This window comes from Prionailurus bengalensis, chromosome B4 (assembly GCF_016509475.1).
Source record: "Prionailurus bengalensis isolate Pbe53 chromosome B4, Fcat_Pben_1.1_paternal_pri, whole genome shotgun sequence".
Classification (NCBI taxonomy): domain Eukaryota; kingdom Metazoa; phylum Chordata; class Mammalia; order Carnivora; family Felidae; genus Prionailurus; species Prionailurus bengalensis.
The window spans coordinates 28,421,033-28,447,679 of NC_057358.1; the positions used below are offsets into that span (position 1 = coordinate 28,421,033).

Here is a 26,647-nt window from a genome sequence, read left to right on the forward strand (position 1 = left end):
TCATGGCGCATTAGTACCTTAACTCTCCGTCTTTGCGCCTCCCATCTCGTCCATCTGCTCTCAGGGGAAAGCAGGGAGGAGGGCAGAGAGCGAGGCGGCGGGGCGGGGGAGGCCGAGGTGACAGCAGGTGAGAGCCTGATGCGGATGAGGAAGTGAGACAGGGACCGTGTGGGTATTACTCATTCGGCTTCACCGCCGGTGTCGCCTGCAAACGGAACTTCTCGCCTCTCTTTCGGTCCAGCTGAAGTTCTATCTAACTGAAGTCACTTCCCATCCCGGTTCGCTTGGGGGAAAACCGTGCGTCCGTGTAGGGGAAGGGAGTCAGAACTGCGGGGCAGGTAGCCTCTCTCATGACGCCGCCTGTCCCCGTCAGAGGCCGGGCTTCCCAAGTCAGTCTCTACCGTTCCCCGAACCTGCCCTCCCTCTACTCTCGGGAACTTCCCGGGTAGCCCAGAGCGCGACCCTCTCCTGAGCCCCAGGGTGCGCCGATGGGACAAACGCTGCGTGGGAGCGGAGCCCAACCTTGACGAAGAGGGAGGACAGGTTGCTCCGGTCACTGCGACGCGGCAGCTCGGAGGGTACAGGGTCCTGAGGGGAATCAGCCAGACCGGTCCGTGCCCCAGGCTGCCGCGGCGGGTGTGGTCAGTTCAGAGGCAGAACGCCGCTGAGCCTCCTACTTTACCTTTCTCACCCCCCCCCCGCTTGCCGCCCTTCTGACAACGTCCCCGCAGTTTCCTATCGCCCCCCTCCCCCATCCCACGACACCTGAGGGAAACTTTTCCCTCGCCCCTCAATTCAAACTCAGCTGCTCCTACGGTTGCCGCAAACCGTCCTCTCCCTAGCAACAAGGTTCCGGCCGTAGAGCGAGCGGCTCTAGGTGTAAGGAAGGTGATGTCGTAAAGCCTCGAGTGTCGTAAACCAGGTGCGGTGGGGAGGGGGGAGGGGTGGAGGCGGAGGGGTGGGGGGGAAGGGGGAGGGAGGGGGAGGAGGTGACTCGAGCATTTAGACACAAGCGAGAGGATCATGGCGGATGGCCCCAGGTGTAAGCGCAGAAAGCAGGCGAACCCGCGGCGCAATAACGGTGAGTGGCGGAGGGGACCGGGGAGCGGCGGAGTCAGGGGGAGCCGGGCAGCCGGGGCGCCCCCGGGGGTGAGGGGGGCGAGCCGGGCTGGGGGCGGCCGGGGCAGGGACGGGCAAAGTGGAGTGGGAAAGTAGAAAGTAGTGCTCTCTGCCCCCCTCCGCTGCTGCCGCTGCCGGAGCCGCGCCGCGGCCGCTCGCTCTCCCTGAACCGTTATGTCTCTTACCTGGTCTCTCTCCGCCTAGCGGCTCCTGCCGCCCCTGCCGCCTCCTTGGACCGTTAGCCGCCGCATCCCCGGCGCAGGGCGGGCGGCCGGGACGCGGCTGGCCACTTTTCTGGTCCCGGGTGGAGCGGCTGTTGCTTCTTTTCGCACTTTTCCCCACTCTTTTGCCCCTCGGCGTCCCCCCTCTCCCCCTCCTCTCAGCCCCCTCCGCGTTATTCTCCCTGTGCGCGGAGGCCCCCGGGAGCCGAGGAACAAACTTGTGGCCGGCGCTGACCGTGCAAAGTGGCTTCCGCGCGCCGCGGCCCCGGCCGGCGCCGTCGCTCGGGCCCCGAGGCTCGGGCCGGGCCGGGCTGCGGGCGCGCGGCGGGCGGCGGCGGGACGCGGCGGCCGCGGGCTGCGTGTCGTCCGTGCGCGCGTGTGCGCGGGCGCCGGTGGTGCGCGCCGCGGGCGGACCGGGCTCGGCCGGCGGCGGTAAAGTTGTGACCGGCCGGCGAGGCGCGCTCGCGGAATGGGGATTAGCGGAGCGGAGGCGCGGGTCCCTAAGCGCCCCTCCTCCCCCGCGCCTACGGCCACCGTGCCCTGGGCCCCCGGCTGGGGACGCCAGCCGAGGTAGCCCCGCCAGTGAGGTCCACATTCGGGGGGGAGCTGGTGGGGCGGCAGGGGAGACGGGGCAGGAGCGGGCACCTACTTGCTGCTGTGGGAGATCTGTGGATGGCGGCGAGCTGGGCAGCGGGTGTGTTTGTGGAGTTGTTACCTGGTCTTAGAGACAGGGAAGCACCACAGACAGATCCCCCTCCCTGGGGGAGATTCCTTCTCCGCGCTGGGATGGGGTTCTGTGCGTACGCCTCTTTTTTCTCTTTCGGTTTTTGGGGAAGTTGTTACCTGGGCCGGACGCACGGAGCGCTGAAGCCGGATAATGGAGCTTGGATGGCGCTCTCGGTCTCGGGTGGAAGGAGGGTGGGGGAGGGGGCAGACGGACCGACGGACGCACGGATCTGCTGCTTTCGCTGCAGCTGCAGTGTTTATTGATTTGTGCTCAAGTGCCGGGGCAATACACACCCCTCTGCCTGGCGTGAGAGTTAAAAAAAAAAAAAAAAAATAGAGACAGCAAGAGAGAGCGAGACCTGAACATGTGGTTGTTGTTGCACAGTCGCCTTTTCCAGTTTGGAGAGACGTTGTAAGTTGATTGTATTTCTGCTTATCTTGGGGGCGATTCTGTGCTTTCTCTCCCCCTTGTTCAGCAGCGAAATGTCTGCTGATTGTTATTGTCTGGACAGTTCCTGTGGCGAGAGGGTTGAGACTTCTCCGCCCGGGGGCGGCGGGAGCGCGGGGCGAGGTCCCCGCCCGCGCCGGCCCGGTACCTGTTTGTATAATAATGGGCGGCAACGGCCCTGCCGCTGGCTGCAGCCGAGTCTATATAAGGAATTACACGTACATTTCGGACCAAGGGGCTTGTTTTGGCTCCTACGTTATTTTTAAAACGAGTTTTTAACTGTAAGGAAATAAATGCGCCTATAATGGGATCGCTGTATCTTCCAGAAAATGAGGAAATATGTGTTTAAGTAAAAACTCTCGCGCGCTCCCCCCGCCCCACCCCCCGCTCCTGGGCTCCCTTTCTCCCTCCCCTCTGGGATGCGAAACGCGAGGTTTTGTAACCTTTCCTGGCAATTTTAGATTTTGTGTGGGATTTCCTGTCTAGAAGCAGATACGAAGATTTTAAGCTGTTTCAAGATGTTTCCTTCCAATCGTAAAAATATTTTTAATATATTTGAGCCGACATTAAAATCACTGCTTTCATGAATGATTTTAGTTATTTAAATAAAAATTTGCGTTTTCAAGACGTCTGTTAGTTATGATTGATAACTAATATTTGGTATCGTCATTGTGGAGAGATGACTTGTTACAGCAAGGAGTGGAGCATAGGCGATTGCAATTTTAATTTCCTGTTTTAGCGTCAAATAGTGTGCTATATCGAGCTGTTGCCACTGTTGCTGATGTGGCTTTATGAAAGGTAAGTTGGTTCGGAAAGGGCTGTTCGCTTTTTACCTTATTTAAAATGTTCATCGCCAGAGAAAGGGGCTTTTCTTGTTGCTGACGACATGTGTGTGACATGTGAGTCTGAACCACCCAGCGTCTGTGCAGCTGCTGTAAACATGTTTACCTGAACAGGAAAGAATGGATTTTTCTCCTAACGATCTTGTGATATGAATATTACACTCTTAAGGCATATCAACAGATGACTTAAGGGGAAAAAAAGCTCTCCTGAAAGGTACTTGAAATCAACAGGAAAAAGAGGTTCTCGATCGCTGCAGCAAATGGCAACTTGTGCAGGTAGAAAAAAGATGGTGTTTAGTTTTCTCCTGCATGTATGTCAGCCCCCTCCTGTCTGCTGCTTTCATTCTCAAGGGAGGGATTTATTTACCACGCTTGCTGTCAGTGTTTTTCCTTTGTGTTTAATATTAGAAAAACAGATTTGGGCTGTTTAGCACAAAATGTCTTGTCTGCAGTATGCATTACTCTCAGAAAACAAAAGGTGTTTAAGATAGCACCGTACTACTACAGGTATCTTCCATTTTCATCACTTTTGGCTCTGTCCTTGTATTTCTTTTTGTTCTCAAATGCATTTCATCCATTGCTGGTGATTACAGCCATGCTATTTGATTAAGCCTTATAATTTGCAAATTAAAAATGAAGTTATATGCCATTGTGTTGTGAAATCTCAGAATAGGTGCCGGTTGATATTTCTTAGCAACGCAGTCATGTAAGTTGCAGTTGTTTATTGAAGAGAATTGCATAGAAAAATGTTAACTCTTAAATCTTTTTAATGAGGGAATAAATGATGTGTACAGTGGGCGATAGTCATAAGGGTACTTTATGTTGTTATTTGTATGTAAATAATTTTTTTCATTTAAAAAGACATGCAGATTTTACTGCTAAGCCTCCAGTAAAACATTTTAATTTCCTTTCTGGAATATATCTGCAGAGTAGGATATTAATGGGAGAACCAAGTAATGTAACTTGACAAGGGTAAACCAATTGAGCAAGGTTTGGCCAAAGCATCAATCCTTAGGTAGTAACTTTATGGTAATGATGTCAGTCATCTATAAAGGACTGGCATTAGAATTGGGTAAATCGATTTTTACCGTTTGTAATGTAATGCTTTGTTTGTTGTATTTAAAAATATGTCTTCTAATTTTCCACCTCTACTCTTGTGTGGTTTTTGTATGTATACATGTATGTATGCATTTTGGGGGGTGAGGAGAGAAATATGCTGTAGCTACTAATGACCACATGCTGATAAATTCACTTTAGATGGAATAGCAGGTACATATTTTTCTGTTATTTGCACCATTTCCACTTGCTGTCTTTGGAAACCGCCAGTAGAGGATGCTAACAAAAATGATTATTGGTGTAGTGGCACCATCAGTCTATCTCCTGTTGATTGGGACCTCTGCATTCATAGGGACCTTTGGTGCAATTCTGAGTCTTAGTGTTATTTAAAACTAGCCCTAAGTAAAGTAGGCGTAAGCATTTTCTAGTCTGCTAAGGTGGAAAGAAGTAACAATGTTTTAACATGAATAATTTTATAAATTTGAGCTTTTTAAATACTGAGATTGATACTGCTATCAATTTAGTCTTGCTTTAAAACAATCTTTTACTGCTTTCCTTCTTTTTTTTTTTTTAAGTTTTGTTGTATGTTGTTAGGTTCAGAAAATTATGTAATGATTGGCCCATATCTGTTTTGCATATTTAGTATACTTTTTAGCCTCCTTTTTTATTCATTGTAAGATCCCTGAATACCTATATTTTAGATGTTAAAAGGTGTAAACCATTAAATATGGCAAAAATTGCAGTTGATTGATACTGTCTAATTATTTTCCCATAACTGATGTAGACTTAAATTATACATGGATTGGCAGGTAACTACTAAAGAAGATGTTAACCAGCAGTCAGTCAGATGTTAGTCATTTTTAGATTTTATCTTTTCCTTTCCCTTCTAGTTAAGAATCACAAGTAGAGCATAAATTTTACATTTACCAATTGTAAATTAAGAAGCATAAGTTTGTTTTGATGTTTTAAATGCAGCAAAAATTGTAGTTTAATAATTATCATATACTTGTATTCAGCAATTCTTTTCGAATAACTGTGTATATTAGTATTACTACTTTCAAATACAAGTAATAAGATGAGACTTCATGTATTTAGTTACATTTTTTTGGTGCATGTCCATATAATTATGTTAATATAACTATAAACTTTTGGAAGCCTTTTATTAGGTCAAATGTTAGAAGTATTTATTTCCCTAATTATTTTTAATGGTGTTCCTATAAATGCACCAACAACAGTATCATAATGTAATAGTAATACTGTTTATCTTGAATTAAGTAGGAATTACCTGGCTTATCAGGTAAGCCTATGTGCATTTCCCATTTTAGAGCGTCATGGTTTTTCAGGAGAGAAACAGAGAGAGGGAGATTGAGAATGTATATAAATATAGTTTTACATTTCCTGACAGATGTTTCTTGAATTTGGTGTTCTCCTAATTCCTAGAGCTCAGTAGTAAATATGTGTAATTCACTTACTTCTTTTATAAACGGAGGAACTTTACCACAAAGCCGTGACATACATAGTTGTGGCATGGAGCAAAAGTTAAAGTATCTTATAAATTGAAAGCATCAGTCACTTGTTAAGATGAGCCTTATGTAAAAGCATATGAAATATTTGGTAATTTTTTTCTTTCTCCAGTTCATAGTATTTTTGAAAGTCTGTACCCTCTGCAATTTTAGTAGCTTTGAAGCATGTGGTGAGAAATGAGAAAGTTCTACCAAACTGGGAATGATATTTTTAAAATAACAACATAATTATTTCTTATAATTGTGTTTTTATTGCTTTTTCCTCTTTTTTTGCCTTCCCCTGCATAAATTACTTCTAAGCATGTGATTAGAGCCATATGTAAACACAGATGCAACATCATGTGGAATTATATTGTTAACTACTCTCAACTACCTGTATTGAATTGTAGTAGAGGAGAAGAAAAATCATGTAGATGCTGAAAGAAGATATGTACTAATATGTAAAAGCGTGATGAGAGGTTGTAGGACTTGATAAAATTATAGAATAGTATTTAGGTTTGGAAAATGTTTCTTAATCTTTGTAGCATGATCACGAATTCATGGGGAAATGTATGTTCCTTTCTAAAAAGATACAAGCTAAAGTAAAAGTTCATTGTTAAAAGAAAATTTAAAAAAATCTTAAACTAGAAAAGAACCATGGCCAGGAAATAAAATAGTTTTAAAAACACTTTTTAGAAGGCTACATTTTATACGTATCACTAGTAAAATATCTTAAACTAGATATGTTAAAAGAAAATTAATGGATATACACCTAATAGAACCAAGTTTTTAGTAACCCCAATTAAAATGTAACCTATTATATAGGCATTGTTTTATTTTTTTTAACTTTTTATCTTTATTTTTTTATTTTTGAGAGACAGAGTGTGAGCGGTGGAAGGGCAGAGAGGGAGAGGGAGACGCAGAATCTGAAGGAAGCTCCAGGTTCTGAGCTGTCAGCGCAGAGCCCGATGCGGGGCTCGAACTCACGAACCCCAAGTTCATGACCTGGGCGGAAGTCAGACGCTCAACCAGTTGAGCCACCCAGGTGCCCCAGGCATTGTTTTAGAAAATAATCTTTCCTTTGGATGGGATAGTGTTTTGAGAATTGTATTCCTGGAGGAAGCATTCTTAGCACATCAATTTTAACTAATAAAAATTTTCAGTATGGTTTGAGCATGTCTAGATTTTTTACGTTGATGGAGGTGGGTTATGCTGCTTGTTATCATGGAACTGGGTTGCTTGAAAACATGGTAATATTCTAGAATACTTAAATAGGACAGTGATCTCTAAGAAGTAAAATCTGCCTTAAGATTGTTTTCAGAGAAAATTTTTTTTAATATTTAGAACTCACTTTATTACTTTTGTTGAAACATATTTTGAAGTATATCACTTAGGTGTATATAAATTGAAAGGTTCCAAAAGATAGAGCGAAAGAAGCCAAGTTTAGGTCTACACTTGTATTATAGCTATGAAATGTTGTTAGATTATTTTTCATTCTCTAGGAAGTTATTTTTGTTTCATTTATTTCTTCAGACCTCTTCCTGTTATTTAATACATACCTTCTATATGGATAGGGATTGTGTGTATATGTTCATATAGACAGTTCTCATAATCAGCTTTATTTATTGAGACTTGATTCATGGAGTTTGAGTATAAACTATGGCTGCTGGTAGTATGGCAGCCTGGGAATAACTTCATCATCTTTTTTGCAGTAACAATTACATCTGTGCTGGAATTATTAGTAACAGATGTTTTGTGACCTCTTAATTCCCACTACCCCCTTTCCCATCCATATTTAAAATTAAATGTGAATGGGAGATAAATATGGGAATGATCTCAATTTCTCATATTTATTGTTGTATTCTAAGAATATTGCAGATCTTTTAAAATATTATAATTTCACATTTTTAGGTATTGTAAATATCTTAATTTTGGCTTCCAGATATTTTTAATATTCTGATTTCAATGCTCTTTTTATAATATGTGGTACTATTATTTTTTAGATGGCTCAGTTACTATTCATGGTCACCAAACTATGCTAGTTTTCCTTATTCTTAAGGTGTTTATACCCACTTAATCCACAGTTCTAATTAAATGCTTGTTTTTTTTTGTTTGTTTGTTTTTTGTTGTTGTTAAATGCTCAGAGTATGACTAGTTTGTTAATTAAAAGTTCATTTTTCTCTAGGAATCTTACATGTTTAATACGGAAGAGACCTTTGGAGAACATACCATTTTCTTATCTGAAAACTTACAGATAAGCTGAAGTTTAGGGCCTTCAAGGAGAAACTCCATAAGAGACTTTAATTTATGTTTTAGAAGAGGTAATAGTGACATGTGGAATAGCATAGAGTAAAATACTTCAAGGAGTAGATTATCTGAACTTGGGCTGAAATTCTCTGTCTTAGATACTTGAAAAGGCTGTGACAGTCACTGTACCTCTTTAGTGTTTTCTCCTTTCCACCCTGAAAGAAGCTAAGTTGCTATTCACTTCTATTGCTAGATCACTTTTCTAAATCTTTTGATATTATTTTGTTTTTGTTGTTATTTTGGGGAGGGAAGAAACAGTTAAAATAATTTCATATGAATAAATATTAGTTAGGAAAATAAATAGTTTCAGAGATGGAGGGATTTGGAGAATCATTCAAATTTATTTTTGCAGATAAGAAAACTTTCAGGGAGGTAAAATGACTTTGCTAAGTTCCTATTGCTAGTTAGGTTGGACTAGGCTATAGCTTTTCAGGTTCGTAGGTCAGTATTCCTTTTATTAGACCCTTTGAGCATATTTATCTGTGATGGTAACAAGCAAAAACTAAATGCCATGAATTTTCAAATTTATCATGGTTAAAACCAAGATGTATTGTATGAAATGCTCAGTCATCCCAGAAAAAGGGAGTTCTCAACCATTTGCATAAATGTATCAACTTTAATAGTTGACATAACTATATCACTTACAATATTTCAGATACAGAGAGTTAGGTTAGTGTTGCTTAGAGGCATATGCTCATTATTTGGATTGTAACTTTTCCTCTTCACTCCCAGTCTCAACTCTTTCCCAACACTTGCCCCAAATCTGGTATGTTTTATATGTGTTCTTGGTTATGTCTCTATCCTTGTAAAATTATGTAGTAATTTGTGTGTTTTACATCTATATAATTTATTTTGGCATATATTTTACTTTCTTCACTAAACATTGATATCTGTTCATGTTTCTGTATGTACACCTAGTTCATTGCTTTTAAGTGTGCAGTATTTTATGGTTTGCATCTAGCACAGGTTATCAGTTCCCCTCGTGATGGATACCCAGGTTGTTTCCAACTCTTGAGTACAAGTAATTTTGTAATCAGCATCTTCATACATGTTGCTAATGGCTGTGGAAGAGTTTCTCTGGGGGTATATATCCAGGTGTGGTATTGCTGTGCTATAGCTTAGTCACATATTTAATACCACTAAATTATTCTGTATTATTTCTGAAATGACTACATCAATTTTTTACCCTCACCAACAGTGTATAAAAAGTTTTACTTTTTCCCAGTTTTTCCAGCATTTAATGTAGACATTCCTACATTTTTACTAATTTAACTGTTGTTAAATAGAATCTTATGGTTGCTGTAATGTTTCTCTGTTTACCAGGGAGGTTGATCATTTCTTCATATCCTTGCTGATTGTTCAGGTTTCCCTTCTTATGTTTGGCTTATTCATTCGTACACTTTGCCCTTTTTGGTTGCGTTTCCATTTTTCACTGGTTTCCCAGAGTTCTCTATTTGAGATAGTAATCCGTTGGTGGTTTTAGACATCCCAGTGTGCCAGTCATGTGTTGACTTTGTGGTACAGGAATCCTTAATTTTAATGTACCTAAAATTTTTTATTTTGTGAGCAGTGAAAAGTCCTTCCTTATCCACAAATTGCAAAGATATCTTCCTATGTTTTCTTCTAATAGTTCTGTAATTTTATCTTTTATGTTTAAGACTTTAATGCATCTGGAGTTCACCTTTCGGATATAACATTTCTTTCTTAAGAGCAGAGTGATTAAGGGTTTGGGTTATCCTGTAATTTACCAGCTGAATCACTTTGGCCAAGTTATTTTGTCTCCCTGTGGATGGGTATGGTAATCTCAGAGTGGGGTTGGTTAAATGAGTATAAAGCACTGTGTTTAGTATATCTTTCACATTCTATAAATGTTCATAAATGTTCATTTAAAATTTTACTTACATTATTAGTTAAGTTTGTTTTAATTATGTCTGCCATCAACTGACATCTTATTCTCTTGTCCAGTATTAACTCTAATATAACTTCAGTTTGAAAGGATGTGGTTATAAAATTTATTCATTGTTTCTGTAGCTTTGACCTTAAACATCGCTCAGTTGTTCTAGCCTTAAGGACAAGGCTGTTTGTGAAATCAGTAGTAGAACAGTATCTTAATGCTATTTTGTGTTACATCTTTCAGCTTGAGGAAGGCTGCCTGGGACTCTTTAAGGGGCATTTTATTGAAGGAGACCTTATCATATTACTTTCATATATGACATATTGACATGGACTTCAAGGATAATGTCCCTATGCTGTTCTCTTGCATAAAATGAAGAACCCAAGCCCAAGGAAGCTAAACTTTATATTCTATATTTGAATACCCTTAAGAAGTATGGAGTCCACAGATTTCAATACAGTCTCATTCATTTATTTGGAAATATATTTAAGAAGATGGTTGTATGTCTTCTTAACACATAGTATGTTCTTGTGGTATACATCAGAGCAATCCTAAGACAAAAGTTAAAATTGTACCATTTTGTGTGTATGTGTGAATAAACTTTATTGAAGTATAATTTACATACATTATCATGTATGTACATTTTGATGACCTTTCAGACACTTATATGCTAGTGTAACCACCACCACAGTTAAGGTATAGAACATTTCCATCCCCGGAAAGTTCTCTCGTACCTCATCTCAGTCATTCCTCCCCAAATCTAACCCAAGCAACCAATGATCTATTTTTGATGGATAGAGATTAAATTTACTGTTTCTAGAGTTTCGTATATGTGGAATCATGAAGTATGTACTCTTTTTGTCTGCTTTCTGTTACTCACATGATGTTTTCAAGATTCATCCATGTTATTGCATGTATCAGTAGTTCATTCCTTTTGTACTGCCAAGTAGTAGTTCGTTACATGAATGTATTACTATTTGTGTGTCCATTCATCGGTAATGGACAAAGTATTTGGGTTTTTGCTATAGAGTAAAGCTGCTGTGAACATTTGCACACATATTTTTGTGTGGATATATGCTTACATTTCTTTTGGGTAAATAAATACCCAAGAGTAGAATTGCTGGACCATATAATAAGTATATGTTTGATTTTATAAGAAACTGCCAAACTGGTTTATAAAGTGCTTGTAACATTTTATACTTTACACTGTATGAAAGTTCTAGTTGTTCCATCCTTACAAACATTTGTCCATATTTTTAATTTTAGCCTTTCTAGTAGTTGTGTCCTAGTATCCTTTTGGTTTTAATTTGGACTTCACTGATCTAATGATGTTTGAATATCATTTGAGTATTTTATTTTATGAAATGTCTATTCTATCATTGGCCTATTTTTAAGTGGGTTGCTTATCTTTTTATTATTAAGATGTAAGAGTTCTTTATATACTTTGGACCCAAGTTCTTTTTTGGATATAGGTATTTAAAATATTTTCTCCCTTTCTGTGGCTTATCTTTTGATTTTGATTTTCTTAATGGTATCTTTGAAGTGCAGACATTTAAAAAAATTTTTTTTTGAAGGAGAGAGAAAGAGCATTAGCAGGGGAGGAGCAGAGAGAGAGGGAGACACAGAATCTGAAACAGGCTCCAGGCTCTAAGCTGTCAGCACAGAGCCCCATGTGGGGCTTGAACTCACAAACTGTGAGATCATGACCTGAGCTGAAGTCAGACACTTAACCAACTGAGCCACCCAGGCGCTCCGAGACATTTTAAATTTTGATGAAATCAAATTTATAACTTTATTCTTTTAAGCTTTGTGTTTTCTGTGTTTTTAGAAATCTTTGCCCATTCCAAGATGTTTTTCCCTTGTGATTTTAGAAGTTTACAGATTTTTTAAAGCCATTTATTTATTTTGAGAGAGCAAGAGCACACACGTGCATACACACTGCGTGTACAAGAAGGGCAGGGGCAGAGAGAGAGGGAGAGAGAGAATCCCAGGCAGGCTCTGTGCTGTCAGCGCTGAGCCTGTCATGGGGCTCAGTTTCACAAAGCATGAGATCATGACCTGAGCCGAAATCGAGTCAGATGCTTACCCGATGAGCCACCTAGGAGCCCATAGAAGTTTATTGCTTTAATATTTAGGTCTACGATCCATTTGAGGTTAATTTTTGTCTTTTACCCTATTGTGATCTTTAGCTACAAGCCTGCCTGACATACCCCTGAGTAGTTTGAAAAAGGCTAAAATTTGGTTTTACTAATCAAAATTTTGTGTGAAAATTTCTGTTTAAGTATTTTTAGAATATTTTTCAGGACTCAACTAGAACCAAAGCTCAAGATTGTAGAGGAATACAAATTCTGCTGTCCTGGTTTTATACATTTTTAAACTTAGAGCAGTAGTGATGTGCTTAGTCAGTGTTTTCAGAATTTTTCATGTCCTTGACACATGTTTAATTCAACGAGATAAATTGAATGAGGCTAGAGTTTCAGAGAAAGATGCCCAAAGAGTGTCTGTAGTTAAGCAAAGAGTGAATATTACCTTCATGGTCTCTTATTTCCTACACAGTTTTAATGAGTTTACCATTAATACCAATTCTTTTTTTTTTTTACATTCCATAGCTTTTATCTTTACATGGGAATTTGTTCAAACCTGCCATTTATCTTGAGTCCATTAAGGTATATAATTTTATCCCTTTGAAATGAACATTTCTTTAACTGTCTCTGAGTTTCTTGTATAAAGATTCACCCTACTGTTCTGCTGAAGCTGTAGTAAGTAGTAAAATCTCCAGTGACCTCTAAATCCTGCCAATCTTTCTCAACCTTTATCTTATTTGACTTACCTGTATTTGTTATTGTTTTTTAAAAATTTTTTAAATGTTTTATTTATTTTTGAGACAGAGAGAGAGACAGAGCATAAGCAGGGGAGGGGCAGAGAAAGAGAGCGAGACACAGAATCCGAAGCAGGCTCCAGGCTCTGAGCTGTCAGCACAGAGCCAGACGTGGGGCTCAGACTCACGGACCGCGAGATCATGACCTGCGCCCAAGTCGGCCGCTTAACTGACTGAGCCACCCAGGCGCCCCACTGTATTTGTTATTGTTGAATCTCCTGGAAGGTTTTGCTTCCACAGCTTCTGTACTATTACTGTTTTCTTAAATTCTCATTTCTTTCCATTCTTCTCTTTTAAAGCCTCTTTCTCTTTGGCATTACCCAGGGCTGATTCTCTTCTACTCAGCCCACCCTACCTAAACGTCTGACCCAATTCTTTTAGTTTTTGCAACCACCTATATGCTGATATTTTCAAAATCTTTATCTTTTGCCAAGAACTACATTGAGTTCTAAATATGTCTACAGTTGTCTGTGTAACTTTTCCACCTTTATATCCTACGTGACTGTCAAATTTCACAAGTCCAAAGTTGAACTAATTTATTTCCTATCAAGTCTTGCTTTCCTTCTGCATTCACAAATTTGTTAGTGCCACTGCCAATGTATTACATTCGACTTAAAGCCTAGGGTTAACCTTTCCTCTCATAACCTGGTAATCACCAGATCTGCCAGTTCTCTACCCTGAATATCTTTCAATACAGTCTTTTCCTCTCCATTTCTATTTCTGTTGCTTTAGGGTCCTCATTTCTCATGCAAACTCTTATACTAGGCTATTGTTTGTCTCTACTCTTCTTTGCCATGCAGGCTGCTGCCAAAGTTATCTTTGTAAAAACCAGCTGATTTAATCATTCTCCCTATCAGATGCCTTCCCTGGATCTTTATTAACTTACTAGATAAAACCAAGATTTTTTGCATGACATACAAAGCTCTGATTTATAATCCTGCCCCTGCTGTTTCTTCTGTCTGCTGACCATTTCCTTTCTTTGCTTTTTACTGATAGATTCCTATATCTACAGGCTGTTTTCCCCTTCATGCATTGAATATACTTTTGCTCCTTCTACCTGAAATCTATTTCCTTATTTACTGCCTCTTATTTTCTGGGATATTTGAAAGGTGGACAGTAATTCATCTCAGATATTTCTTCTTTAAAATGCTTTCCTTTGGGTGATGAGTATTGAGGAGGGCACTTGTTGGGATGAGCGCTGGGTGTTGTGTGTACGCGATGAACCATGGGAATCTACCCCAGAAACCAAGAGCATACTTTACATACTGTATGTTAGCTAATTTGACAATAAATTATATTTTAAAAAATAAAAAATAAAATGCTTTCCCTAATCCCTTTCAGTCCATTCTTCCTAAATTGGTGATTTTTCATTTAAGTTAAAATATTACTTCCTTCACCTTTTTTCCCCCAATAAAAGGTAACTTATATACCAGATAAAGCTACTTTCCTCTACCTTGGCATAAATTATTATTATGCCCATTATCTTGGCATAAATGCTTGATCTTTTTTAGCTGCATATTTTACCCTTCATTTTGTTATGGCTAAGGAAAAAAAAATAGTTCCTTTGAAATTTGATGAGCTGATTGCAGATATATTTAATTATTCATATTTATCTTTTTCTTGTCCTAAAAAATGTATATGTAACTGAAATAGCTCCCATGTAATTATTATTTTTAAGATAGCATTTTTCTGACTTTTCTATTTCTTTGTTATCACCTATTCCTATTCCTTGAAAATCCATCATCATTAACTTGTATCTTATTTTTGTTTTTAAGGGACTCACTTTTTTATACTCCATTTAGCTGTGTATCTGCCTTAAACATTCTAGATATTAATGACATAATTCCTTCTGATCTGGTTCTGTAGGTTCTGCATTTATGGAAAGAGCATTGAACTAGGAGATAGAAGTCTTAGATAGAAGTCTTAGTCTAATATTAAATCTGCCATTAACTGGCCTATGAAATTGGGAAAATAATTTAATTTATTTGGCCTAAGTTTGTTCATCTGTAAAATGAATATGATGGATTGTTGTGTGCTAGGCAATAAGACTCTGAAGATGAAAAATGCAGTTTCTTACCTTAAAGAGCTTAAAGTATACTAGGTGGGGGTGGGGGAACAAGAAAACAAACCTTTAGAATATAGTTTGGTATCTGATGTGATACTCTGTTCCATATGCATAGAGGGGATGGCCAAATCTTAAAGGATTTGTGTGGATTATCTTAGTGAAAATGTGGAAAATAATACTCCAGATAGGGAAAACAGTATGTGCAAAAGCATATGACACACATACACATATATTGTCACATGTGAGTCACAGGTTTGGTTGAACTCTCTGGGGTGAGTAGAGAAATGGCTAAACATGAAGCTGGAGAATTAGTTAGGAAGCAAATGGAAAAAAAAAACCCAGCTTTATATTGCCATCATTGGATTCTGTCTTGGAAATGTTGAGGACTTGCCAAAGGTCTTGAAACAGGGGATGACTTGATTATAATTATATAATTCATCATCTTATTTTCTTTATGTATTAAATTTTAAATGATTAAAAATTCAAGAATATACATGCTTTACTAAAAGTAGGAAAAACTGTAGACGTATAAGCTGATTTGTTCTGCTTTCCTAACTTTTTGCTTACATATACTATAATGATAATAGACGCACATACTAATTGCTCTAAAATGGTGCTGCCACCCCACTGCTTCTACCATTATCATCAGTATCATTGCAAAACTTTACTACAAGCAGAAGTGGCCTTGGTTAGAGTGGGTTCCTATTCTGAACTCTGCACTATTATAAGGAATTATGTTTTCACTTTTTTTTCCTTTTTCCAAATCATTAAGTCACAGCTTATAGAGATGTGTTGTATACTTATAGTCCCATGGAATAAGACGGTATTACTGCCATTAAGTATGGCTCTCCATACATGTAAAATCCTTTGAGTTTATTAATACTAGACAAGTTTCTGGGTTATTTCTGGCACTTAATGGTTCTGTGTAGAGCTCCATCTTATGGAACCTGTTATATGTACTTTGATATCAGTTCTCTGTTACAGATATTTAATAAATACAGTTAGAAAATCTTTGTCATTGTTTTGGCTGGCATGATCTCTGGTACCTGATTGCCTATGATAAAAGAGACTAATAAGTAAGCTGGCTATTATATTGTTTGCATTGAAATAACTAGGCATCTACAAAACTTCAGATTCCAAATAAAATAAAACTTTAATTACCTGAATATTTCTCCTTGAAAATAACTGTAGGCCTGATACATATTTTTCTTGTTGAACAAAAGCATCCAAGCCTTTTTGGGAGTTACACTATATGTTACAAGATGCACAGATAAAAGACCATGCTTTTTTCTTTAGACCAAGTGCTGCGGAAATACACTTTATCATATTTCAACCTCTAAGTTAATAATTTTTATGTAAAAGTGATGTCTTATTTATATACCAGTTTTCTAAATATTTTACATGTGACCTAATTTGTATCTTAAGGGGCTTTTGTGTTCTTTATGTTATGTACTAAATGTTTTTAATCAAAAATTTAAAACTTAACCTTATTTTACTAGTATTTATTTGTACTTTATATGCTTAACTTACATACTATGTGTTATAATAATAAAACTTAATGGTCATAAAATGCAATGTAATTTAAATTTCTGCCACATCAAGCTGATTTTTGGGGGCAGGGAGCATCATCCTTTTATTTTCATTATAGCTAGATGTGGAGTTTTACTGTACCAACTTCAAAAATGGTTCAGAAAAGTAAGGCAGAGGCAGATTTTGAGTGTCTATTATATTAAGAGTCTAATATGTGGAGGAAGCAAGGTGTTAGGTATTTTAAGGTTTCATGGTCACACTAACGTCCATCTTGTTCGTGTTCACCTGAGTTGTCTAGAGGTTGGGGATTTCCATCTGCCCTAGTGTATTTGGTTGAGTCAGAAGTCAGGTAACAGTAGTGATCATACTTCTGCCATTATGTTCTCTGAGTTTCTGATCACCATAGCCTCACAGATGAGGAAAGTGGTTACTGATGGAAGGTCTGAGATGTAAAGATAAAGAATATAGGAAGTGGTAAATATGGGTAGGTATAGAAAAACACTGTATAAAACCTGGAAGGAGGGTAAACGTATTAATTAGCTGTAGATTTTGGTAAGCTGTGATTCATGTTAAAATTCTGATACAAGAAATGAAAATCTGGAAATAGTATGTATGCTTTTCAAACCAGTAGAGGAGGGAAATAGAATGAGAAAAAATGAAAAAGAAAGAAAAAAAAGAAGGAAAAGGAGAAAAAAACATAGAAAAAAGACAAGTGAAAAGCACAAAATGAGATTAGTATTAGATGCAAATATATTAGTAATTCATACATAAAAACTGACAAAATGCACCAGTTAACAGAAGCTGATTGCCAGATTGGATAAAATGACAAAATCTAGATGCATGCTACTTATAAAAAAACATACCATTAAAAAGATATAGAAAACTTGAAAATAGAAAGGATGTAAAAAGATATACTTTACAATAAAGAAAGAGAGGTTGTGTTGCATGGTTACATTAATATCATCTAAAGTTGGCTTTGTGGAAAAACTATCCTAGAGAGTAAGGGTCACTAAATAATGGTAAACGGAATGATAGTTCTAAATTGGTATGTACCTGATAATATACTTAGAAAATATATTAAGCAAAAAAATAGGACCATAGCAGCAATATGCAAATAATCAGCATTGTGAATTATTTAAAATCATCTTTCTTGGTAAATATTGCAATAAGCAGAGAAAAATTAAAAATATGAACAATTTTAATAACAAGATTTAAAAGCTTGCTGTAATGGACATTTAGGGAACACTGCATCTCATAATATTTTTAAAAACTTTAAAAGCACGTAAGAGATATTTACAAAAATTGATAACATTCTGGTCAAATACAGCCAGTTTTTACAATTTCAGTGGATTGGCATTATACTTGTTTCTCTGTTTAAAATGGCATTAACTGTAAGTTAACACCATGATTTTCTTGTATGTTTGGAAATTGAGATGTATTTACAGATAACTCTTGGGTTAAGGAAAAACTTTTAATGTATATTAGAAAATATAATTTAACAGTAGTAAAATATTATATATCAGAACTTGTGTGATAAACTAAGCTGATACTTTATGGAAATGTATGACTTTAATGCTTACATTAAAGGAATAAATGCAGAAAAAACAACTGCATTCTTAAAAATCAGAGGTGACTAAAAGAATACTCCCCTAATTGAAGCAAAAAGTAAATATAAATTAATGAAATAGAAAATAAAAGTAAATCAGAGAGGAAACAATGAAGCTAAAAATAGATTATTTGAAAGGACTAAAAAAATTTAAAACTTGGCAAGATTAATCAAGGGAGAAGAAATCACAAAGCACTGTCTTGAATGAAAAAGGGGATGTTACTACAGATGTTTCATGAATAGTCATCTTTTTGCTAGTATAGTTGAAAGCTTATATCAGATAGACAAATGCCTAGAAAATCATAGCTCATATTAGCTCAAGAAGGAATAGACAATTGAATAGTCTTATAAAGGAAAAATATTCTCACAAAGAAAAATATTTTTTTAATTTTTTTAATGTTTATTTTTGAGAGAGAGAGAGAGAGAGAGAGAGAGAGAGTGCAAGCAGGGGAGGGTCAGAGAGAGTGGGAGATACAGAATTTGAAGCAGGCTCCAGGCTCTAAGCTGTCAGCACAGAGCCTGACACAGAGCTCGAACTCACAAACTGCAAGATCATGACCTGAGCTGAAGTTGGACGCTCAACCAACTAAGCTGCCCAGGTACCCCGAAAAATATTTTTTAATTAAAAAGTTTTTTTAATTTATTTATTTTGAGAGAGAGTGAGTGGGGGAGGGGTAGAGAGAGAGAATCCCAAGCAGGCTCCACACCGCCAGCACAGAGCCTGTTGTGGGGCTCAAACTCGTGAACCGTGAGATCATGGCCTGAGCCAAAACCAAGAGTCTGACACCCAGGCGCCCCAAGAGAAATGCTTTAATAAGAAACTTTATCTTTAATGGCATTGGCATTGCCAGTCAGTGGAAACAGTTCTTTCAATAATTGAGGTAGTTGGTTAATTAAATGGCAAAAAATGAGTTGGGCCACTATCTCATATTATTTAGAAAAGTTAGTTGAACTGGATTATAGATATGAATCTATAGGTAAGGTAAATATATAGTTACGGTAAAACTAACACTTTATAAAGATAATAGAGGAGAATGTTTTCATGATTTTCAATAAGATAAAAATGCATAAAACACAGAATGCAAAAGATTGACAAATATAACTTCATCAAAATTAATAATTTATTTCCACCAATAGATACCACAGAGTGGGGATTAGTATTTAGTACATATAAACATCTTCCACACAGTAAAATAAAAATAATGACTTAATATAAAACTGGGTAAAGGAGTTGAATGTGTACTTCATAAAAAAATAAACTCATTTGGCCAATAAACATAAGATAGTGAACCTCATTTGTAATCAGAGAAATGCAAAATAAAACCACGGTGAAAAGGTTTCATGCCTCCTAGATTTTCAAAAATTCAAGGCCAAATGGTATTGCGGTTCACATGAGTATGGAGCAACTGGAACACTTAGGCAGTTCAGGTGGTAACATAAGTGGTACACCCAGAAGGAAAAAAATGGCATCGTTAAATAAAGTTGAAGATGCCCGTACACTATGATCCATATCTCTGTTCCTAAATATGTCTTAGAGAAACCTTTATACAGATGATCAAGTGATGTATATAGTTGTTAATATAGCACTGTTCATAATAATAAAACAACACCAAAAACAACTCAAATATCTATCAGTAGTAGGATGAGTAGTGGTATATTCATTCAATGGAATGTTGGACAATTCTGAAAATGAATGAATTCCAGCAACTTGGGTCTGAGATCTCAGGAATATAACATTGGAAAAAATCATAGAAGAATATACAACATGGTTCCATTAATATAAAATTCAAGAACATCAAAAATGAAATAATAGATTGTTTAAGAATACAAATATAGTACAGCTCTAAAGGAAATTATAAATATAAAATTTAGGGATGAGTGAATAACATGAGTTTGGGGAGGAACACAGAATATTTACTGATAATAATTGAAAATAGTAACTGGAAAATAAAAGGTGAATAATTTGGGGGAGAATGCGGTATTTGCTGTATGTTTCCTAAAGACCTATATTTAACCTCTATGAATTCTCAAATGTAGTCAATTTTGGGGCTGTTTTTTAATACTACTTTTGTATTTAATAGAGCATAATAATCTGTATCCCTGGTTGTGAGATACTCCATGATGTATTAGTTTGTTTCAAGGCGTATAGACAATTTTAATTTTTTTACATTTTTCTAAGCACTAAATGTATATGGTTTTGTACCTTCATAGATTTCCTATTTATTGGCCACATTTTAAGAAGTTTGAGAAGACTATTGCCTTACCTTATATTTTTCTAACTTAAAACATATATGATACCTTTTATTCTTACAATGCATTTGTGGGCATAACATTTTGTTTCAGGATATTACCATTTTGTTTTATTTATCAAACACTTAATAGTGTTTCTATGTCTGTCGCTATTCAGAGCACTTTAAAAATATTAACTCATTTAATCTACATGAAAACCCTATGAAGAAAATACTGTTTCCTTATAGTATTGGTACAGAAACTAAGGCACAGAGAGACCTGGTTGTCTCAGGTCACAAATGGAGCTTGTATTCAAATGTAGGCATCCTGGCTCCATACTGTGCATTTAACCTCTAAGCCGTAAAAGACAATATGAAGTAGATCTCTAAGGGGAATATGCCATCTTTTTTAATATCCTTTAATAAATAGGATACTGTTTTTAAAGGTTGCTAGCATATTGTCATACAATGATGAAATGATTATGTAATTCCCTTTCTTTTATGCAAGAATGTAAAAAATAATATCCGCAATTGATATATTTTTCAACACTGTTTTAATTTTTACTCTTAAATGAAACTTATGTCCATATATTCATGGGATGAGAAAAGTATATAGGTAAGAGTACCTGTTAGTTTAATTGCAGATATGACCAGATACATAAATGGTGATAGTGATCTCTCTTTCTTATTCTTAAGGTAAGTTCATGGAGTCATAATTTAAAATCAGAAAGTTTAGGGATGCCCGGGTGGCTGAGTCGATTAAGTGTCAGACTTCGGCTCAGGTCGTGATCTCATAGTTCATGGGTTCGAACCCCGTGTCAAATTCTGTGCTGAGAGCTTAGAACCTGGAGCCTGTTTCAGATTGTGTCCCCCCCTCTCTCTGCCCCTCCCTTGCTTGTGCTCTGTCTCTTTCTCTCTCTCTCTCAAAAATAAACATTAATTAAAAAAAAAATCAGAAAGTTTAACAGGAGCATGTATTCATTTAGGAAAGCAATGTTCAGGGATGTTGACATGATACTTTTGGAAAATTCCTATAGTAAAATAGATTGTGGGTAGAGAAAATTAGACAATTGTGATTTATGAAGAAGCCCCAGGGGTAAAGAGAGAAGAATCAGACAAATCCTTTAGAGCTATGGCTCTTTACCATTGAGGGTCAGACTTTTTTGAGAATGTGATGTTAGCTTACAGAAATTTCTATATAAATTCAAGGGTTTTGTAACTACATGGAAGTCTTTCCATGGGTCAACTCCTATTCCTACTTGGAGCCTTTACTTTAGAGGTTCTTAAGAGAACTCTATATAGCTATATGCTCGTGATACATATTGTCTCTAAAAATTTCAGCTTTTTGTGTGTGGCTTTTTGTCAGCTACTTCAGATAGCCTAACTTTCAGTGATGCATGGTTTTATCAGTCAAAACACATGACTGTTACTGATTTTTCCTTTAGAGCTGCAACTCTGTATAATGGCCTAAGTACACTTTCAGAGATTCTTCAAAGAGACAGTATTTCCTACTTAATTAACTTTAGTGGCCTGTTTTTATTTTGTAAGATTAAGCATATATGTAGCATATTTAAAGCAGTTATTTACATTTAAATAAGGAAAGCTCTTGCAGTTGAAGAAAGATACTTATTTTTTAAGAACACATATGAATGTACACCAGTTTATAGCTCTTTAGGTAATTTGAGATGCTCACAAAGAATTCTGGGTAATTATAACAATGTTCCATCCACATCTGGTATTTTTTTTGCCCACTTCTCTACCAGGAAGGCTATGTCATATAATATATCATATTTTAAATTATTTTATATTAATCCATCTCAACATAGCAAGTATATTATACCCTATTGCTTCATGAAATAGCCTTCAAGATTTTGGGCAATAACCTTCATGAAATGTTTCTCAGAAAGTGAGCAGTATTTCTTGATTATATCTTTTTATTTATTTGTGTGTGTTAATTTAAGGACTAGAGGAATTTGTATTAATTGTTTTTCCTTTAAAAATTGGGTCAAATGAGTCCTCTAGTATGGTCACATTATTTAATCTGTGGCTGCAAGTCTCCATGTTGTCACTCCCTTTCTCTACCAAGTACATCCTGCCTTTGGCACAAGATATCTTTCCGATATCAGAATACTTAGGAATACATTTTATAAGTTATTAACTTACTCTTTCAGTACACACTTGAACCATTTGGAGGATAAACTATAGCAATTTAAAAAGTCTAGTTTTTGTTGGATGGAGCAGTAGCTAATCTTTGAGACCCAGTGATAACATTTTAGTAATAGCACTTAACAATCAGAAAAGATAAGTAAATCACCTAACTTTTCATTTTCAGTTTTGTATAATTTTACATTTGGTACTTGATGACTTATTCTTGGCATGCGATAAGCTAGTATAACGTAACAAACATTTAATGATGGCCTACTGTGTTGTAGTCACTGTGCTAATTTCTAGGGATACAGTGTTGGATAAAACTGGGGTTCTGCACTTACAGAGCTTAGATATGGATGGAATCACAAAAACAGATACTGTAGTACAGTACAGTCACTGTAATGTAGAGAAGTGGGAAGAATGATCAAAGAAAGCATTAAGGGAAGAGATCATGTCTGAACTACATGTTAAAGGATCAGAGAAAGAGACAGAGAGGGAAAAACAGAGGTGAGGGAAATGTGAATGGGAGCAGAGGACCAACTAGGGGAGAACAAGAGCAAAGGCACATTGGTAAGAAACATCATGACGTATGCTGGAAGTATAAGCATATGTGTGTTGTAGGAGTATAGATAAGGGACAGAGAACAATGCGGGGCGCTGGGTGGGGGGGCACCTGGGTGGCTCAGTGTTGAACGGTTGAGCGTCCAACTTCGGCTCAAGTCATGATCTCACGGTTCTTGGGCTCGAGCCCCATATTGGGCTCTGTGCTGACAGCTCAGAGCCTGGAGCCTGCTTCGGATTCCGTGTGTGTGTCTCTCTCTGCCCCCCCCCCCCCCACTCACGTTCTCTCTCTCCTTCAAAAATAAGTAAACATTAAAAAAAGAATGATGGAGGGGCGCCTGGGTTGCTCAGTCGGTTAAGCATCCAACTTCAGCTCAGGTCACGATCTCACGGTCCATGGGTTCAAGCCCCGTGTCGGGCTCTGGGCTGATGGCTCAGAGCCTGGAGCCTGCTTCCAATTCTATGTCTCCCTCTCTTTCTACCCCTCCCCCGTTCATGCTCTGTCTCTCTCTGTCTCAAAAATTAATTAATTAATAAAAAAGTTTTAAAAAAAGTTAAAAAAAGAATGATGGAGAGGTATGGAACCAGATTATGGAGGGATTTTTATGCCATGTTTAGGATCTTGAATTTCTGTCTCTTTCTAGGCTCTGGGAAGCCATTGAAGACTTTTAATCAGGGACCTGATTTGGTTGTAGTTAGGTTTAATATTATACTCTGGTAGCTGTTGTGAATGATAAAGTTAAGGGGAAAAGATTGGAGGCAGGGAAGGCATTTGTGAAATAGTTGGCTAAACAAGAGCTGATGGGGGCTTAAAGTGGGCTGTGTTGATAGAAATGGAGAAAAGGGAACAGATTTCGGACTCCTTTCATTTGTTGTTGGTAAATTGTAAATTCATTAGAACTTGGTACTTAGAAATGGCCAATGAGGGAGAAGTAGACAAGTTTAAGTCCAGAGTTCCTAGCTGGGGCAACTGCATGGATAATGATGATACCAAACAAAGAGAGAATACATGAGTAAGAATCAATTTAGAAGGTAAGGAGATTAGTGTAGGGTATTTTGAGATGGTAGTAAAATATCTAGTGTGGGAGGTCTAACAAGGCATTTGACCTTTTGAATCTGATGCTGTGGGATGTGACTGGGGACTCTGGGATAGAAACCATGGGACCATATATAGGAGAGTAAATGGGCTGAGAAGAAAATAAAAGAAGGCAAAAGACAAGATCTTGGGGAGCATAAAGGTTTCAGAGTCAATCAGAGAGAAAGAAGCCCTACAAAGGAAAGAAAGAGCTAACCAAAAACAGATGAAAGAATCATTGAGCCAGCTTGTGGATCTCAGCCAGCTGAGACTAGAAACTACACACTTTTAATGGAACAACTCAATATAGATGTGATTTGCTTAGATGCCGTCTATAGCCTAAATAAGTGATGGAGATCAGAATGTAGTATTAGTCTAAGACTGAGATTTTACCAGGCTGGTACAGTGAAAAGTTATGAGTTTAGGGAAATTAAGGTGTTGAATTTAGAGCAGTTTAGATGATAAGCTATGACAAATGTTGCATATTACGTGCTATGCATTATTCTTAATAAATATTAACTCATTTAATCCTTGCAACCAGCCTGGTAAAACCTCAGTCCTAGAATGTAAGTTCCATGAAGCCAGGAGGTTTATTTTGTAGTCTGTCTGTATTCTCAGTGCCTGTAATACAGAATGGGCTCAAATGCTTGCTGAATAAGCATAAAGAACATTATTATACAGATATGGAGACTGAGTAAGGAGAGGTTAATTAATTAATGCTATTTAGTGGCAGAGGTAGTAGGCAAGGACATGAGTCTAGGAGAGGGAGCTGGTCAAAAACCTGAGGGATTCTAGGACTGAAGCACTCCATGGGGTATAGTAGAAATGAAGGCAGGGAGATATAGAAGAAGAGGAAGTCTTGTCAGAGAGTTCCATGTTGGGGTTTACAGTTTGCTGAGTTGGAGATTGTTCTGGGTGACGACAAAGGGTCAGGTCTTAGGAATAGAGTTGAGTAGAAGATGTTCATTGTTGAAGTTCTGTGGGTGTATTTGTAGATGTTGAAAGATTCTAAGAATACAATAGAGTTTGGGTAGAAAGGAAGATTATGATACAGTCTTTAATAAATAAAGAGGTGTTACATGGAGATGTGTAGATGAGGAACAATAGTGGAATAGATGAATGTCATTTGGATAATCTTATTGGAAAACTTGGAAAGTACTCAGAATATAAATACAAATGTTTAAAATTTTGCCTGGTATTGCAGCCACACTTAAGATTGAATTCTCTGTGTTACATTTGTCCTTTACAAAAAAATCTTCCACTCTTTTCTTAATAGAGTAGTGGAGCTAAATTTTTTAATTCATAGCAGCACGGATTCACCGCTTTTTGTTTGGTAGCTGTTGAGTACACATCCCAAAGATGATAAAAACAAAATTCACTTGCTCTTCTAAATCTTCTGCACTGCCCAGTGCATTGTCATTTGTTCCCAGTTCTCTTGCTGACCCTTTTACCCTCCCCCGCCCCCAAGTCTCTTTTTGAATGCTTTTGTTTCTCTTGAGAGCTTTCTTTCTACATTACATTGTGGCAGAGAAAAAAGTAAAATTTATTTTAGCACTAAATTATGGTTAACATTTTAAGTTGAACATTTTCAGAATGTTTGAATCAATGTTTGAACAATCAATTCTGTTTAATTTTAAAAAGATTATTCAATCTCCTATTTCATTTACTTTAAAAGGCTCTAATTTTTTTTTCATATATTCTGATAGCATTGTAATTTCTGTCCTTGAGTATTTTCCTTCAGAAAAACATAAAAACCCAGTATATAAGAGTGTGTTAAACCAAAAATTTAATTATTTATATTAAAGCATAGACTTGGAATTAAAGAATTTTTCATTTTGCCATTGTATAGTTGTACCTGCTGATCCTTTTGTGGGTATATGTATGTGTCTTTCCCACAAATAAGTATCACCCTCTGAATAGCTGTTAGGAAATTCACAGTTAATCAAATATCTTATAAAGTATGTTTGTACAATGAAAAGGTTGGAAGAGATGATTTCCAAGGAGCCTTTTAGAGCGGATATACTATGTTTTGTGGTTCTCCATGCTTTGCCCACTTCAGATCTTAGTAAGCAGCCACCGAAATACTGCTACATGACCTTTGACACAGAACCCATGAATGCATCAAGTATGATTTCACTTTCACCTCCTTCTTTGTAAACCTAAATGCTTGTCAAATCAGATGTGTGTTTAGATCTTTTTGTTGAATGTGTCTTGAGGAGGAGAACAAAGCTTGGGGTCAACCTGGCATAATCCTGTTTATCTTTTTCTGTTATAGAGATTTGTTGGGGGCTGGGGTGACAGTCCTTTCTGAGGAGAAGGTGCGAATGGAGGTGGACTTGCCGTCTTCATACTTTCCCTGCAGCCTCACTGGGCCCTATCGATTTCCTATTGATTTCCTATTGATTTTAATAAAAGCAGATTAGGTGGGTTCCTGGTTGGTAC

At 37.6% G+C, this 26,647-nt stretch overlaps 1 protein-coding gene across 4 annotated transcripts in view; it reads left to right on the forward strand.

Annotated features, from left to right (window-relative positions):
* Positions 1-920: 920 nt before the first annotated feature.
* The window catches only part of ZEB1 (zinc finger E-box binding homeobox 1), a 201,196-nt gene continuing 175,469 nt past the window's right edge, over positions 921-26,647 (forward strand). Inside the window, exon 1 of one of the 4 annotated variants that reach the window (XM_043561481.1) lies at positions 921-1,081. In XM_043561481.1, the coding sequence (XP_043417416.1) occupies positions 1,024-1,081 (58 nt within the window). In that variant the 5' untranslated portion in view covers positions 921-1,023. The remainder of the gene's footprint in view (positions 1,082-26,647) is intronic. The other 3 variants (XM_043561482.1, XM_043561484.1, XM_043561483.1) reach the window with 3 other exon arrangements.